Source organism: Capricornis sumatraensis, chromosome 4 (genome assembly GCF_032405125.1).
Source record: "Capricornis sumatraensis isolate serow.1 chromosome 4, serow.2, whole genome shotgun sequence".
NCBI lineage: Eukaryota > Metazoa > Chordata > Mammalia > Artiodactyla > Bovidae > Capricornis > Capricornis sumatraensis.
In genome coordinates, this window is record NC_091072.1 from 147,522,964 (window position 1) to 147,537,756 (window position 14,793).

At 53.5% G+C, this 14,793-nt stretch overlaps 2 protein-coding genes and 1 non-coding gene across 6 annotated transcripts; 2 read left to right on the forward strand and 1 right to left on the reverse strand.

The window, feature by feature from the left end:
* Positions 1-82: 82 nt before the first annotated feature.
* EMG1 (EMG1 N1-specific pseudouridine methyltransferase) lies at positions 83-5,841 on the reverse strand. 3 transcript variants are annotated; one of them, XM_068971270.1, is made up of 6 exons: positions 5,544-5,841; positions 1,536-1,637; positions 1,282-1,423; positions 887-945; positions 654-803; positions 83-334 (listed from the first exon to the last, which is right to left on the reverse strand). In XM_068971270.1, exons 1-6 carry the CDS (start codon positions 5,709-5,711, stop codon positions 164-166), a joined length of 792 nt encoding a protein of 263 aa, XP_068827371.1. In that variant the 5' UTR covers positions 5,712-5,841; the 3' UTR covers positions 83-163. The 3 variants fall into 3 exon arrangements, with proteins under 3 accessions (XP_068827371.1, XP_068827372.1, XP_068827373.1); XM_068971271.1 differs by having other exon boundaries at positions 126-338; XM_068971272.1 differs by lacking the exon at positions 654-803 and having other exon boundaries at positions 126-338.
* Positions 5,842-5,972: 131 nt separating this feature from the next.
* On the forward strand, positions 5,973-10,595 carry PHB2 (prohibitin 2). 2 transcript variants are annotated; one of them, XM_068970772.1, is made up of 10 exons: positions 5,974-6,237; positions 6,420-6,504; positions 6,813-6,892; positions 7,775-7,959; positions 8,380-8,509; positions 8,603-8,706; positions 9,086-9,163; positions 9,487-9,563; positions 10,081-10,086; positions 10,272-10,594. In XM_068970772.1, exons 1-10 carry the CDS (start codon positions 6,111-6,113, stop codon positions 10,297-10,299), a joined length of 900 nt encoding a protein of 299 aa, XP_068826873.1. In that variant the 5' UTR covers positions 5,974-6,110; the 3' UTR covers positions 10,300-10,594. The 2 variants fall into 2 exon arrangements, with proteins under 2 accessions (XP_068826874.1, XP_068826873.1); XM_068970773.1 differs by lacking the exon at positions 8,603-8,706 and having other exon boundaries at positions 5,973-6,237; positions 9,093-9,163; positions 10,272-10,595.
* On the forward strand, positions 8,753-8,995 carry LOC138079443 (small nucleolar RNA U89). Its single transcript, XR_011144911.1, has one exon. It is a non-coding gene; the product is annotated as a small nucleolar RNA U89 (small nucleolar RNA).
* Positions 10,596-14,793: the final 4,198 nt, after the last annotated feature.

The window sequence follows — 14,793 nt, forward strand, 5'->3', positions numbered from 1 at the left end:
CTGAGGGATTACACCAGGTCACAGCATTGCTGCTGAGTTTAGGAACTCTCAGAGGACAACCAGGTTTACAAGAACAACGTTTATAAAACAAACAGATAGCAGGCGTACAGCCTGGACTTCCGCAGACCCCAGTTTGGGTGCGGGGGTGGGGGTCTTCCAGCAGTCAACTGAGGACAGGGGCGGCAAGCAACATTCGCAGTGTCTGTTGGGACCGGGCTCTGCTGTCAGACGACCCCCCACGCTTCTTCAAAGGCGGTGGTGACTTTTGCACAGGTGAGGGCAGCAGAGAGCGGGTAGTTGCTGATGGACACCATCTTCTCTGTGTACTCCACGTCTACCTGAGGAAAGAGCATCGGTCAGCGCCTCGGTCGCTCCATCACAGGTTCAGCCCTGCTTTAGGGCAGAAAAACTGCCATCTCATAGCACTGTTTACCACCAGTGTGGGCAAAGGATGGAGAGGACTAGTTCCAACCATGATGCACACCCCAGCGTTCCTCACAGGATGCGCCAGGGGCAGGAGGTGGCGCCCCCTCAGCTTTCTCCTTACCCTCTACCTCCCAACTCTTAAGGATCATCAAAATGCTGAGTGCTCTCGGGATTCTGTGCTAAGCTTCAGCTCCGTGAAGGATCTGAGAGTTGAGCCCAGGCCTTACCTTGCCATGGGCAAAGGCCCCCACCACAAAGACAATGGGGTCACTGCTGGGCGCCAGTTCTCGCACATCACTGACGACCGGAACAGAAAAAGAAGTGCCAATTTTCATACACCCAACTGGGAAGTGGTCTGACACTGGATTCTTAATCACCTAAAGAAAAACAAATAAATAAAAATCAGCCCAAGAAACATTCCCAGAACACCACCTCCAACCAGTAGGTAACAACAGCTCACCTTCAAGAGCTTCTGGGGGCCATCAGCAGCTCGAACGCTGAGTTTGTGTAAAAGCTGAACTAGGACGGAAAAACAGAGTTCAGAGCTAGGTGGAGACCCAGCTTCTCATGCCCAGTGATTCAACCAGAAAACCCTTAGGTGAGCTGGGTTCCACGTGTTCCATGCATCCACACAACTGAGATGTTCTCAACAAGCAGCTGCCAAGCACAAGGCTGGTTGTGCAGTGACAGGCCCCTCTCCCTTCTCTGCAGCTGGGAACCCACGTACATGGGAAGAAAGTGCAGACCCCTGGTTCTGGAATCAGGTCACCTGACCCCTCCCCCACCTAAAAAACTCCACACTTTATTCCCCTTCCTCTTCCTCCTTCCATCAATTCTGCCAAGTTTCTCTCTCACCCATGAGGCCACAAAAGCGGTCAAAGGTTCTGGGAATTCGAGTCTGGGGGTTCACTTCAATCAGCACATTCTTCTGCGTATGGATGTAAACCTGGAGCAAGCCCGCCCGGTTCAGGGGACTGTCCATCAGCATCAGTAAACTCTGAGGGAGGTGAGGTGGAGACCAGGGCACAGTCAGGACAGAAAAGAAGCCCCACAGCTGCCTTACCTTCTGTCCAGAGGCCCCAGGGCCTGAGCTCTGCCCCTGGAGTTACCTGGTGAGCTATGTCCGGCCTCATTTCCCCAGGGTCCCGGCCATTCTTCAACAAGATGGACTTGTGCTTGTCACAGTTGAGCAGCTCATATGTCTTCCCCACCTGAGAACAGGGAACAAGAGCTACATAAGCTGCTTTTCCCTGGAATGCCAGTTCTCAAAAAGGGGTCCCCAAACCAGCATCATCTGAAAACTTGCTGAACAGTCAGATTCTCAGGCCCACCCCAGATCTATACATCAGATACTTGGGGTGGGGTGCCCAAATCCTGCAGGGGATCCTCTCTGCCCACATCTTCCCCGCCCCCACCCCCATCACTGATCTTGGAGGAAAGAGGGAGGAAGAGGGCAGCCTATGATTCCACACACTTTAAACTGGATCTAATTTTAAAACCTATGGTTATCAAGCAAAGCCAGTGAGGGGTTCTGGAACCAGGCAAAAGTTAGGTTAGTGAGCAAGGCTGAATGCTTGTTTACCACAAAAGCATTACATGCCCAACATACATGGTCAAAACATACATGGTCACTACCCTCAGTCTGCTTAAAACAAGCATGCACAATGTGAAGAGCTGCAAATTTGAACAGGAAGAAGTGTGAAAATGAGGCCAGAGGTAGTGTAACCAAGGAACATTCTCAGAAGTAGAAGAAAAGGGGGTGGTTCCAGGTTTAAGATGTGTGAGCAACAGCTAAAAGAAACAGTTGCAAACTGGAGCCCTCAGGAGCATTAGGGTGGTTGGTAAAAAGTTTTAAGTACAAATACAGTTTTGAAAGGCTAAGTTTTTATGTATCAATACAACATTTGTATGTCTGGCAACATTTTGAGCTATGACTCCAAAAAGTTTAGGGGAAGAGGCATATAAATTTTGAGATTAACTGAGTAAGTGACATAAAAATGTCACAGAGAACAAAAACAAAGGGCCATGAGCTAAATCCACGGAACACTCTTGTATGTATCTGCGTGCTCAGTTGCGTCCAACCTGTGACTCCATGGACTGCAACCCACCAGTCTCCTCTGTCCATGGGACTTCCTAGGCAAGAATGTTCGTGTGGGTTGCCATTTCTATTCCAAGGGCATTCTTAATTATAGAAAAAAAAAGAACTTCTTGAATAGATGAATCTAGTTTTGACTCATTAGTAAGTTATATCCAAGGTTTTGTTCTTTTAATGGAATAGAACAGAAAACATCAGAGTAATTCAAATGCAGTCACGGTAGATAAAGGACTATGAAACTTTCTCCTTCATATAGCTGAGTGTGCACACTGGCTCACCGTGCAATTTTTTTCTTTTTATTGTGGGCTGTGGTTAATAAGCTTGAAAACCACTAATTAGAATAATCAAAGAATGAATACCATGTGTATTCTGTAGTAGGTACTGGAGATATAAGAATTTTTAAAACCTTATTCTCTGTCCTTATTATAGCCTTCTAGTGGAAGAGACAACCAACCACATGAATATTTAATTCAAATTGTGATAAACATGAAGGAAAACTAAATAGTTCACTAAAGGATTATGAGGACCTGATTTATACCAGGAAGGGAATCATTTCTATGAGAGAGTAACATTTAATAATTGAAGAATGAGTAACAGAATCAATAATCGTCCAATGAATAAACATTAAGTAGGAATTAATGAGCCAAAGAGCTGAGTAAAGGGAGCTCGCAGTTACACAACATTATGTGCAATCACCTTAAGGTATCAGAGAACTTAGTGTTTTCAAAGAGCTTAGAGGAGGCCAGTGAGGCTGGAGTACAAAGAATAAATGGAGAGGGGACTTCCCTGGTGGTCCAGTGACTAAGACTCTACACTCCCAATGCAGGCGGCCCAGATTAGATCCCTGGTGGGGGAACTAGATCCGGCATGCCACAATGAAGATCTCATGTGTCACAACTATGACCAGGCACGGCCAAATAAATTTTTTAAAAAAGAGAAAAAATTGAGCAGGCTGATGAGGCTGGCAGAAGCAAGAGATACCAGCACAAGGAAGGCAAAAGCTAACAGTACAGAAGACTTCAACTTCAGCTTCAACGTCAGCAATGGAGTTTATCACCGTTGGAGTATCATTAATAACAACTGGCCTAATTTACTCTGGAGTATGTTCTAGAAACTTTTAATTTAGCTACAACCTTTTCAGCTTCTTAATAAGTAACCTGAACCTGTAACAACTAATTCCAAGTGACAAAGATTATTCTAAATCCTTTACACACACTAACTCCTTTAATCCTCCCAACAATCCAGTAAAATAGGTACAAATACCATCATCTCCCCACAGAACATACCAGGGAACGAAGTGGTTAAGTGAATCTGAGAACTAACAGGCTGGAGGAATGACTATGTGAACCTATAACTAGGTTAGAAATATCAATTATAGAAGAAAATGAAAGGAAACCTGATTAGCTGGTCATTTAAAAAGTTTTCTAACTGCAAGCTTAATAAAGTGCCATAGTGGCTGAGGAAAGAAAGATGGAAAAGAATTGCACCTAGATTACTATGGAAGTGTACTACTTTTAAAGCACTTTCATTACAATACCCCTCTAAAGTATTAACTGAGTTCTACAAACTGACTACAAACTTCTCAAGAATCAGACTCTTAAAATAAGTGTAAGCCCCTGGGTTAAAATTCAGGTCTGACTTCTCCACTTGTGCTATTTCTTCTGGCTCTACTCAATGAACAAGTTTAGCTCTAAAGGGCAAGAGAAACAATGTCTAAAGGAATGAGAACACTGCATAAAGTTTTAAGAGGGAACTTCCAGATTTATTTGGGAGAAGAGCCAAATGATAGGTAAAAATAAAGACGTGAATGTACTGATAACCTGATCCACGCAGTGTTTTGAAATGTATAGTAGTAATAAAGGAGAATGACAGACATGTTTCAACGAATCTAAACACTAAGTCCTTACAAATAAAAGGGTGGGCCGACTGAGCTAAAGGGCCTCTTGATGAAAGTGAAAGAGGAGAGTGAAAAAGTTGGCTTAAAGCTCAACTTTCAGAAAACTAAGATCATGGCATCTGGTCCCATCACTTCATGGCAAACAGATGGGGAAACAGTGGAAACAGCGACTGACTTTATTTTTCTGGGCTCCAAAATCACTGCAGATGATGACTGCAGCCATGAAATTAAAAGACGCTTGCTCCTTGGAAAGAAAGTTATGACCAACCTAGAGAGCATATTGAAAAGCAGAGACATTACTTTGTCAACAAAGGTCGGTCCAGTCAAGGCTATGGTTTTTCCAGTACTCATGTATGGATGTGAGAGGTGGACTATAAAGAAAGCTGAGCACCAAAGAATTGATGCTTTTGAACTGTGGTGTTGGAGAAGACTCCTGAGAGTCCCTTGGACTGCTAGGAAATCCAACCAGTCCATCCTGAAGGAGATCAGTCCTGGGTGTTCATTGGAGGGACTGATGTTAAAGCTGAAACTCCAATACTCTGGCCACCTGATATGAAGAGCTGACTCACTGGAAAAGACCCTGATGCTGGGAAAGATTGAGGGCAGGAGGAGAAGGGGATGACAGAGGATGAGATGGTTGGATGACATCACCAACACAATGGACATGGGTTTGGGTGGACTCCATGAGTTGGTGATGGACAGGGAGGCCTGGCGTGCTGCGGTTCATTGGGTCGCAAAGAGTCGGACACGACTGAGCGACTGAACTGACTGACTGAGCTACAGTAATTACCTCTGCGCAGTAAACTTGTCTTAGGATGAACCGAGGAACGACACGAAGGACGAAACCTCTCCCCTAAGATAACTTTGGGGTTAGGATTATCACAGAATCCTGGTAAATCAATCGGAAGCAAGGATGTGAGCGGCACAGAGATTCAAGAGCAAAGAAAACGAGTACTACCAACTCAGGATGTTAAACGAAGAGGCAGTCGATTAGGCCACTCCTCCAAAAGCATGTTTCACCCGTCTCTGCTTTCTCCATCCATCACCCCCTGAGCCCACCACCCTCACCACACCGGATCCCATCCTATCGATCCACTAGCTCTCCATCTCCTAGTCCAAGTCTACCTTGACTGTCTCCAGACTGGCTCCTTCAAGCACCACAATGAGCCTACGGCCTCCGATCTTGCTACCCGCCCCAAGTCGGGGCCGCTTGGGCGCCACAGCATCCCAGTCCTCTTCCGGCTCCGCAGCCCGGCGCTCACGAGGTTGGAATGCACCACTGGGCGCAGCCATCTTGCATCCGGATCGGAAATTGTGTAACGTCCTTAAATTGGCCTCGAGCTCGCCCCAATCTCCAGCTTCCTTCCGTCTGCCATTTCGAAAGTGGGCGCTCGGAAATGGAGACAGCTCGAGGTCTAGCGCTCGCGAAGCCTCTCTGGGAGGGCAGGGTTCCAGAAAGAGGCTGGACTTCCGGATGTGTACTTCCGGATGCGTACTTCCTGTGCGTCCAGCTCCGGTCCGCCGTTGGCTGCGGGGAGGGTTTAGAAAGGAGCGCACTTCCGGTGCCCTTTCTCCCGCGAGCACCTGGGGCCCGGACCCTCGTGTGAAGGGTGCCATCCCTAAGCGGGAGCGCGGTAGAGACGGGCCGGCACCCCCTTCTTACCACTGGTGCCGCCGGCCTCAGGACCGAACATGGCCCAGAACTTGAAGGACTTAGCGGGCCGGCTGCCCTCCGGGCCGCGGGGCATGGGCACGGCGCTGAAGCTACTGCTGGGGGCCGGCGCCGTGGCCTACGGCATCCGCGAATCGGTGTTCACCGGTGAGCAACCTGCGCCCGCTCTCCGGACTCCCGCCAACCTTCCCTGGACCCCTTCCCAGGACCCCTTCCCAGCCCCAGCCCCACCGAGGCCCCGCGCTCACCCAGCCCCTCACCCCGCCCCACCAGAAGCTGACACGTACTCTGAGCCCGGCCTGGACTGACTCCCACCCCTCTCCCTGCAGTGGAAGGAGGGCACAGAGCCATTTTCTTTAATCGGATCGGAGGCGTGCAGCAGGACACCATTCTGGCCGAGGGCCTTCACTTCAGGTAATGGCGGGCAGAACTGACTGACCCTGACCCATCACCCTTGAACGTCGACCCACCAGTACCTGTAGTAAGACTGACAGCGAGATTCAGCGCTGCCTTTTCCCCTTCTCACCCCATCTCCCCGAACAGTGGTGCTGCCCAAATCTCCAGCAGCACATACTGTTGTTTTCCGAAGGGAGAAGACAGTTTCTCCTTGACCGTGGTCATTAAGAGGAGGAGCAGGTCAAGAAACACGTGGTGAAGGAAAACCGGGCAGAACTAGTGAAATCGCAGCTTCCTAACCCCTACCCCTGTTCCCTTCCCTCCAGGATCCCCTGGTTCCAGTACCCCATCATCTACGACATTCGGGCCAGACCCCGAAAAATTTCCTCCCCCACAGGCTCCAAAGGTAGGTCTGGGCACTGGGACATCCCTGACAGTAAACACGGGAGCCTGGTCAGAGACTGGGGAAGATGGTAGTGTCAGATCTCTTGGGCTTTGGCTTCCACTTTGCAAACAAGGTGTAATAAAAGCACCTGCTCCAGGGATTAAAGCAGTACCTTCTGGACATGCTGTGCATTTGCTCGTTTTCAAGTGTTCCTCCCCCTAGTGCAAACTCAGTAAGAGCATTGTTTGTCCTTTGTCTTATTCACTACCTAGGTCAAAGCCTCGCTTTAAAACCTTTCTTTAACTGTTTGATTTATTAATCTACTGGTACATTCTGTTCTGGGGAAACTTGGTCTTACCTATTCCCCGGGGCACCTATTCCCTCCTAGACCATTCACAGATGTGCCTTTGAGATTCCCCAGATCAACCCTTACACAGACACACACACACACACACAAAATCAGGCAAGTAGCTCACCTGTAATGTACTTTTTTGCGTTATCTTCAGTGAAGGTTTCTTAAATTCCCAAAACCCTAGGCCTTAAAAATAAAGTATCCACAAAACAGTCTTTGTTCTCAAGTCCTTACTGTCTAGTTCAGGAGAGGGGTGATAACGATACAATGTAACAACTTTCAGTGAAGCGTCAAAAATAAAAGAAAGCTTTTCTGGAGGAGAGGCCATGGGTAGAGAAGATTTGACCATGGACAAGTATGCACTTGGCCTGAGCTGAGTCACCTCTCGTCAGCCTCCTCACTCTCCGCCCAAGGCCGTTCTGGGCCACAGGGCATTGCCCTAGGTAGCCAGAGAAGCACGCACAGGAGAAAATGCCTAGGCAGGGCGGCTTTGCCGAGAGGCCAGGTGAGCCCCCATAGCCTCGCCCAGCCACTGCTGACCTCTTTCTTAGACCTGCAGATGGTGAACATCTCCCTGCGGGTGCTGTCCCGACCCAATGCCATGGAGCTGCCCAGCATGTACCAGCGCCTGGGGCTGGACTACGAGGAGCGAGTGTTGCCGTCCATTGTCAACGAGGTGCTCAAGAGCGTGGTGGCCAAGTTCAACGCCTCCCAGCTGATCACCCAGCGGGCCCAGGTCTGACTCCAGCTCCCCTTCCCTCCCACAGCATCAGCATTTCCCTCCAAAGCCGCGTGGACAGGCTTTTAGGAAAGCCAGCCCATTAGGAAAGGACTGTAACCTGAGGTCCCATACACCCAAAAAGCCGTGCTGATGGCCAGTGTGGGGAACGAGGGCCAGGCCTGGTTAGTGTCAGGCAGGGAGGGAGAACCGTGGTCTAGACCCGCACACACGGTTTTGGAAAGAGTGGAGCTTAGGAGTCCGTGTGACCGAGGCCTCTCCAGCTTTGCGGGCTCAGTGAGGAAGTCGGAGAGCCTCAGTCTGCCCCTGCGGTGTTCTGGAGATCTGGGATTCCCGTGGTCACGGCAGCGCGCCTTCCTTTCAGTTCTCCGGCCCCCTCAATGCCCCTCTCCCGTCCGCCCCCGCCCCGCCCCCCAGGTGTCCTTGCTGATCCGACGGGAGCTGACCGAGAGGGCCAAGGACTTCAGCCTCATCTTGGACGACGTAGCCATCACCGAGCTGAGCTTCAGCCGCGAGTACACGGCCGCTGTGGAAGCCAAACAAGTGGGTGAGTCAAGCGAGGGCGTCCGAGGAAGCAGGCAGGCGCGACGGTGTTCCCGGTGCCTCGCGTCCCCGTGACCCCGATTCTCTCCCGCCACAGCCCAGCAGGAGGCCCAGCGCGCACAGTTCCTGGTGGAGAAGGCAAAGCAGGAACAGCGGCAGAAGATCGTGCAGGCGGAGGGTGAGGCCGAGGCAGCGCGGATGATATCCTTCCACAGAAGCGCTCCCAGCGCGGCCCCTCCCCTGTAGGCTGGCTGATGAGACTTAAGGCGAATGCGACCTGTGCCCTTCGACCCCTGGGGGCGGGGGCTCCGAGTGGGATCTGAGCTTGGTGGGGCACCCAAAGGCTGGCTCCCCGCCATGAGGCAGATCAACAGCACGGCTGGCCTCGCCTCCACGTCCGCTGCTGCCTGCAGTTCCCGGCAGCTGCCTGCAGGGAGGCCGACAGGTGGGGCTGGACACGAGCCGCGTGAGCGCAACCTTGGATCTGACAGCCCAGGGGAGGGCCAAGGGGAGGAAGTAGGCAGGACCGGACCCGATTGAGATCTGGCCTCTTGTGGCCCCTTAACTGCATCCTGCTCACTTGGGAGAGGCCCTGAGCAAGAACCCAGGTTATATCAAGCTGCGCAAGATCCGGGCAGCCCAGAACATCTCCAAGACGGTGAGTGTGCACACATTGAAGGGAGGGAAGTAGAATCTTCCTTGTTCAGATTTCTGTTCAAATTGGCTTGTCTGACACTCTTTCCCTCATCAAAAATTACTCCCCTGGGCTCCCCTGACCTTCTGTTCATGCCTCTTGTGGACCTAACCCGTCGCCACTGGTCGTTGCTTTGGATCCCTGAAAGAGCACAGAAACCAGGGCACTCATCCCGGCGTCCCTGTTCTAAACCCCAGGTGTTCCATCAGTGGTTATTAAATTGCAGGGGTAGGAATCAAGGTCTTTTTTGCCTGGGGCAAACATTTGTCTCGTTTCCTGCCCTGTAGATCGCCACCTCACAGAATCGTATCTATCTCACTGCTGACAACCTCGTGCTCAATCTACAGGATGAAAGTTTCACCCGGTGAGAGACAGGGCCTTCACCTGGGTCCTCCACACAGATCAGGGGCCGGAGTCTGGCTGCTCGGGTTCTAGAACCTGTTACTAGCCTACTCATATGACCCTGGAAAACACCATTTCCCTGGATCAAAGTTAGAAAAGTGGGTGATTGATAATTCTGACCTTGAGTCTCACAGGATTGATTTTATGAGATCAAATAAGATTGTTCGTTTAAAAAGTGTTTTAATTGTAAAGTTCCCTTTCACCAAAAAGCAGTGAAAGATGATATTCAGTCCTTGTCCTGGGGAGCTGCTCTGGGGCACCGAAGCATGCTAGGAAGACAGAGATGAGACCTGGCAGTGGCTGAGGGAGCAAGTCTCTTCCTTCCCAGAGCCCGAGACTCCGGCTTCCAGCAGGCTTGCCTTTTTCTCTTGGGAGGGAAGAGGGGTTAGAGCTGGATGGGGCCTGAAACTTGTCAATCACATGTACCTTTCTTTTGTCGTTCTGTGTTTCCTGTTCATGTGGTGACCTGGTGTCCACAGGGGAAGGTAAGTAGTGGACAAAACCTTGTTGCTGTGGGGTTTATCTCCCAGTACCTGCCTTTCCCCCACCAGCTCCCCTTTCTCACCTTCCCACCCACACACCCGTGGCCGGGGAGGAGGGGGTGGCCTGAGATGCTCTGCCTCTCACAGGGTGTTCCCTAACCATGTCACCATCTGTCTCATTTCCACAGTGACAGCCTCATCAAGGGTAAGAAATGAGCCTGGTGACCAAGAACTCTGCCTCCAGGGAGGGAGTGGAACTGTTTCTGCCCTGGTGTTTGAGGAACCTTGGGGCCCACCCCACCCCCACCCCGCTATCATGAGATGGTACCTCTGCATCGCTCCTCCCAACCCTTCTGATGAACAAAGACTGAGCGCTTCTGGGGCAATGACTTTCCTCCCTGTGTTGGCCAGGGGTTTTGGGACAGTGTGATTTTTCAGTGATTTGCTACTGTGTTGATTCCTCTCTCGTGGTCCGGAGGTGATAACCACCACCCCAGGAATTCTCAATAAATTTTTATTACTGAAGCTGAAGTCAAAGCCTCCTGGTGTTTGAATGAGGTCCGGAAGGCACTCATGGGGAAGCAAACATGCGCACGCGCACACCGCGCCCTCCCGGGTCCTTCTCCGTCTCTGCCAGCAGGGGGCGTGAGGACGCCGGCGGGGGCAGGTCGGGAGAGCCAGGCCACCTGCTCTCACCCTGTAAGCCCGCAGAGCAGGAATCAAAACAGGACCAGGGTGGGAACCGCGGGCCTTGGGGTCGGGGCCCAGCTGCACTCCCCGCCCCGCCCTCCTAAACCGCATCTCCCCTTTGTTTACCAACATCTCCTTTTCTAAGGCCGGAGCAGCTGTGGCTTTGCTGAGCTAGACCAAAAATCTGATGATCCCAACGGGAACTGCTTCCTTGGTAACAAGGGTCCACGCAACTGCGGGGAGACCACTTGAGCTCACCAGAGGGCTTACGTGCTCAAACCCCCGCCCTGCGAATCATGTCACCTGCCCAGGCTGCCCGCACTTCTCAGCCAGGGCTTGCCCTCTGGAGGTGGGCTTCACTCCCACAGCCCTGCCCCCACCCCCACCCTCCAACCCGCAGACCAGGCGCCTCCTTCCTCGATGCTGCCCTCACTGAGTGGGCAGAGAAAGGAGCCCACTAGCTGTGCCAACGTGCCACCTCACCCGTGTCCCATCCCTTGTATTAAGGGAGGCAGGGAAGAGTGGGAACCGGAGGATGGCCGGCACCTGGGGCAGCAGTGTGTGCACAAGTCAGGGAGGTCCTGATGACGGGGTTAGAGCCGGGGCCTCACCCTCAGCTGCTTCGCGGTTTCTGAAGAAATTAGATTAACTGCCCCCTGCCCACTGTCATGAAAGGGACAGGGAGACAGGGAGACAAAGCCCTAAGGAGCTGGGCGCTCCAGGGGAGAGGTGAATGAGCCAGAGTCCGGTCCATGCTTTCATTTCCCTCACATCCCCGAGGCAGGAAGGGGATGGAAGTGCCCAGAGAACCAGCGATGTGTCCAGATCCCCTGGGGCTCTGAGGCAGCCATTTTGATTCCTCCTATTGTTTCCCTTTCCTAGTGACTTCCCCCATCTCCCCAAGGGTAAAGGTCAGAGGTTGCTGGTCCGGAGGCCTCCGTAGTCTTCAGGCCTCCCTGAAGGTCATTGCCGAGGGCACCAGCCGGGGGCCATCTTTACCAGACAGTGTTAGGAGCTTCACCATTAGATCATCCAACACTGTGCTGGAAGATGGACCCAGAGCCGGTCACAGACATCCAGGCTAGAGCTGGCCAGTCTCTCCAGGGACCCTGGCGGCGGGCCAGCTGAGGTCTCTTGAAGGTCTGCGAGCCGATCCTAAACTCCAGGTCAGCTGTGGGTCCTTGACCCTCCAGATGACAAATCTCACTGGGTTGGGGGAGGGGCTGGGGCCACTGTGTCCCTTCTGTGGGCAGCCAGCCAGCCAAGAGCCACCTCTCTCGAGGCACCCTCTGCTCAAGAAGAGGGGGGCCTCCAGGGCTGGGGCAGGGGGTTTGGGAGTGGGGACGCCAGCAGCTGTGCGCAGGGAGCCCCTGAGGCGGTGGACGTCGCTGGCACTGAGACAGGGGCCTCCATCATTACCCGGCAGTATTAGAGACTCCCAACCAGCACCCAAACACTGCTGGGTAAGACGAGGGCCCCCACCCCGCCACCCATCCAGAGCCAGTCCTAGGCCCAGGCCCCCATCCCCCACCACTCGCGTCCCTGGGGACACTTCCGGGTGAGCCTGCACCGGCCACCAGCCCCACCCTGGGTTGTTGACCCACTGAGGCCCAAGCAGAACTTCGGAAGCCCCTTGACCATCTCTTCTCCACCCGGAGCCCCTTCCCCACCACCCCCAAAGCCAGTCTCTGCCCTAACACATCAGCTCCGTCCCCTCAAACCCCCTCAGCAGTCCCTAGCCTGGCCCCAGGACGCCCTCCCGGTGGTCTTTACCTGTCACCAGGCCGCCTGGCCCCCAAAGAGCATGGGCCACGGAAAGCAAGGGGAATCAAGGCCTAGGATTCAAGGCCTCGGAGCCGCCCTGGCTCCACTCTTCCTTCTTCCTTCTCTCCTGCCGGGCAGCGCAGGCTCCTCACCTGGGCCCCGCCCGCCGCCCCTGCGCACAGGTGTGTCTGCCCGCCATAGGCTGCACCCCGCTGCCTTAACCCCTTCCTTCCCAGTGCCAGCCGCAGGCACCTCCTCCGAGGCCTAGTCACCCCACCGGAGGCCCCCAGCCTTTGCCGCAGTCTCTCCTCTGCTACCTGCCTCCTTGGATCCGGGGCCCAGGCCAGGGAGGCCTTGTCGCCAGAGGAACAAAGGACAGGACTGCCTTTGAGCCCCTTCTCCTTCCTCCTTGGGCCTCACCCCACAGCCGCTCCTGCCCCCCCAACCCCTCACCCCCGCCAGTCCTTTCCCCTGAGTCCTCTGCCAGAGATCCTGAGGTCAGAGGGGACTCAGCTCTGCAGGGACTGGGTTCGACCCCCACCCAGAACATCCCGGCCTGCGGAGGGCAGGGGGGGGGTCTCTGAGGGGCACCTCCCTGTCCTCACCCCTAGTGTTGGGGCCTCTGCCAAGAGTCCCAAGTTCCTGGCCAGAAACCTCTGCACTGACCCAGACAATTGGAGTTCTGAGGGCTTCTGCAGCCCTGGCTGCAGTCCCCCACTCCACTCTTCAGAAGGACCAGGCACCTCACCAGGCAGAGCCACCCCTGAACCCACCCCTGAACCCACCCCTGGACCCACCTCGAAGCCCAGGAGAAGCCAAGTCCCAGCCTCCGGCAATTAGCCCAGGGCGGTTCGAGGGGTGGGACCTGCCTTTCTTTTGTGCAGCTCAGCTGGGATGAAAGGGTTGCTGGGAGAGGGGCCCTGAGGCCCACAGGTGATGCTCCACCCTCGCACCCCCTGGAGGGTGACGGCTCCAGGGAGCTGAGCTGCCTGCCGAGTTGCCCAATCCCAGCTCTCGGCCTCCACCCTTGTCTGTGTGCCTGCTAAGTTGCTTCAGTGGTGTCCCACTCTTTTGTTGCCTGCCAGGCCCCTCTGTCCATGAGATTCTCCAGGCAGGAATACTGGAGTGGGTTGACATGCCCTCCTCCAGGGGATCTTCCCGACCCAGGGATCGAACACAAGTCTCTTATGTCTCCTGCACTGGCAGCTTGGGTTCTTTACCACCTCGGAAGCCCACCTTTGTTTGCTTCCTTCTTAATTCTTGTCTACTTATTCTCTGTTTGTGGACTGTTTCTGGGTCTGCCTTTCCCACCAGTCTCGTCAATTCCACAATGACAGGAACAATCGGATCCACCATCTCGCCCCACCACTGCTCCAGTGCTGGGGACATGGGGACACTCAATATAGAAAGTGTCCACTGAGCAAAACGCCCACCCAGTCTCAGCCGGCCCAGCGGCAGGGAACCGGGCATTACCAAGTGGGGCTCTCTCAGGCTCAACTCCCCAGGACACCAGCACTTTCAGTCAACATAAAGCCTTAACACGAAGCAGGACTCATTGTTGTCCACTGCGGACACACAGAAAGTGATCAAAAGTAAAACTAGGGAAGCCTGGTAGCTCAGCGGTGAAGAATCCACTTGCCGATGCAATGGACACAGGTTTGATCCCTGGACCAGGAAAATCCTACACGCCATGGGGCAACTAAGCCCATGTGCCACAACTACTGAGCCTGTGCGCTAGAGCCCAGGAGCTGAAGTTACTGCGCTCACATGGTGCAAACGCTTTAGGGCCCATGTCCCACAACAAGACTGTCACAGTGAGAAGCCCACACACCGCAACTAGAGAGTAACCCTCACTCACCATAACTAGAGAAAACCCCTAGCAGCGCTGAAGACCCAGCACAACCAGACAGCAAATACATTCGTTTAAAAACTAAGACTCTGACCAAGAGCCTAAAGGTAGCAGTGGCCCCAGGAAGGGAGGAGCCAGGCGGTCCTGAGAGCACCAGGCGTCCAGAGGACAGGGACGGCAGGCAGGTTGGCTCTGGGCCTGTGCTAAATGGCCTTGATCCATCTTCTTAGTGCTTGGACCCAGAAGTCAGGCCAGAGAATGTGGTTGTGTCCCCCTCGGCGTGACCCCGGCTGCATTTCCAGGAATGCAGGCTCTGGGGCCCAACGGCCTGAGTTAAAATCTTAGTTTCACTGCTCAACAGTCCTGTGGCCTCGAGCAAGTTATTTAATCTCTCTGTGTCTCAGTTT

What these genes read in the sequence shown, in the direction of transcription:
- EMG1 (XM_068971270.1), bottom strand. Translation starts at nt 5,711, where the DNA reads ATGGCTGCGCCCAGTGGTGCATTCCAACCTCGTGAGCGCCGGGCTGCG. An exon ending in CCGCTTTTGTGGCCTCATGG is followed by an intron (nt 946 to 1,281) that starts GTGAGAGAGAAA and finishes TTTCCGTCCTAG; the next exon opens with TTCAGCTTTTACACAAACTC. An exon ending in GCCCCCAGAAGCTCTTGAAG is followed by an intron (nt 804 to 886) that starts GTGAGCTGTTGT and finishes GTTTTTCTTTAG; the next exon opens with GTGATTAAGAATCCAGTGTC.
- PHB2 (XM_068970772.1), top strand. Translation starts at nt 6,111, where the DNA reads ATGGCCCAGAACTTGAAGGACTTAGCGGGCCGGCTGCCCTCCGGGCCG. An exon ending in AGGCCGAGGCAGCGCGGATG is followed by an intron (nt 8,707 to 9,085) that starts ATATCCTTCCAC and finishes CATCCTGCTCAC; the next exon opens with TTGGGAGAGGCCCTGAGCAA. An exon ending in CCCAGAACATCTCCAAGACG is followed by an intron (nt 9,164 to 9,486) that starts GTGAGTGTGCAC and finishes CCTGCCCTGTAG; the next exon opens with ATCGCCACCTCACAGAATCG.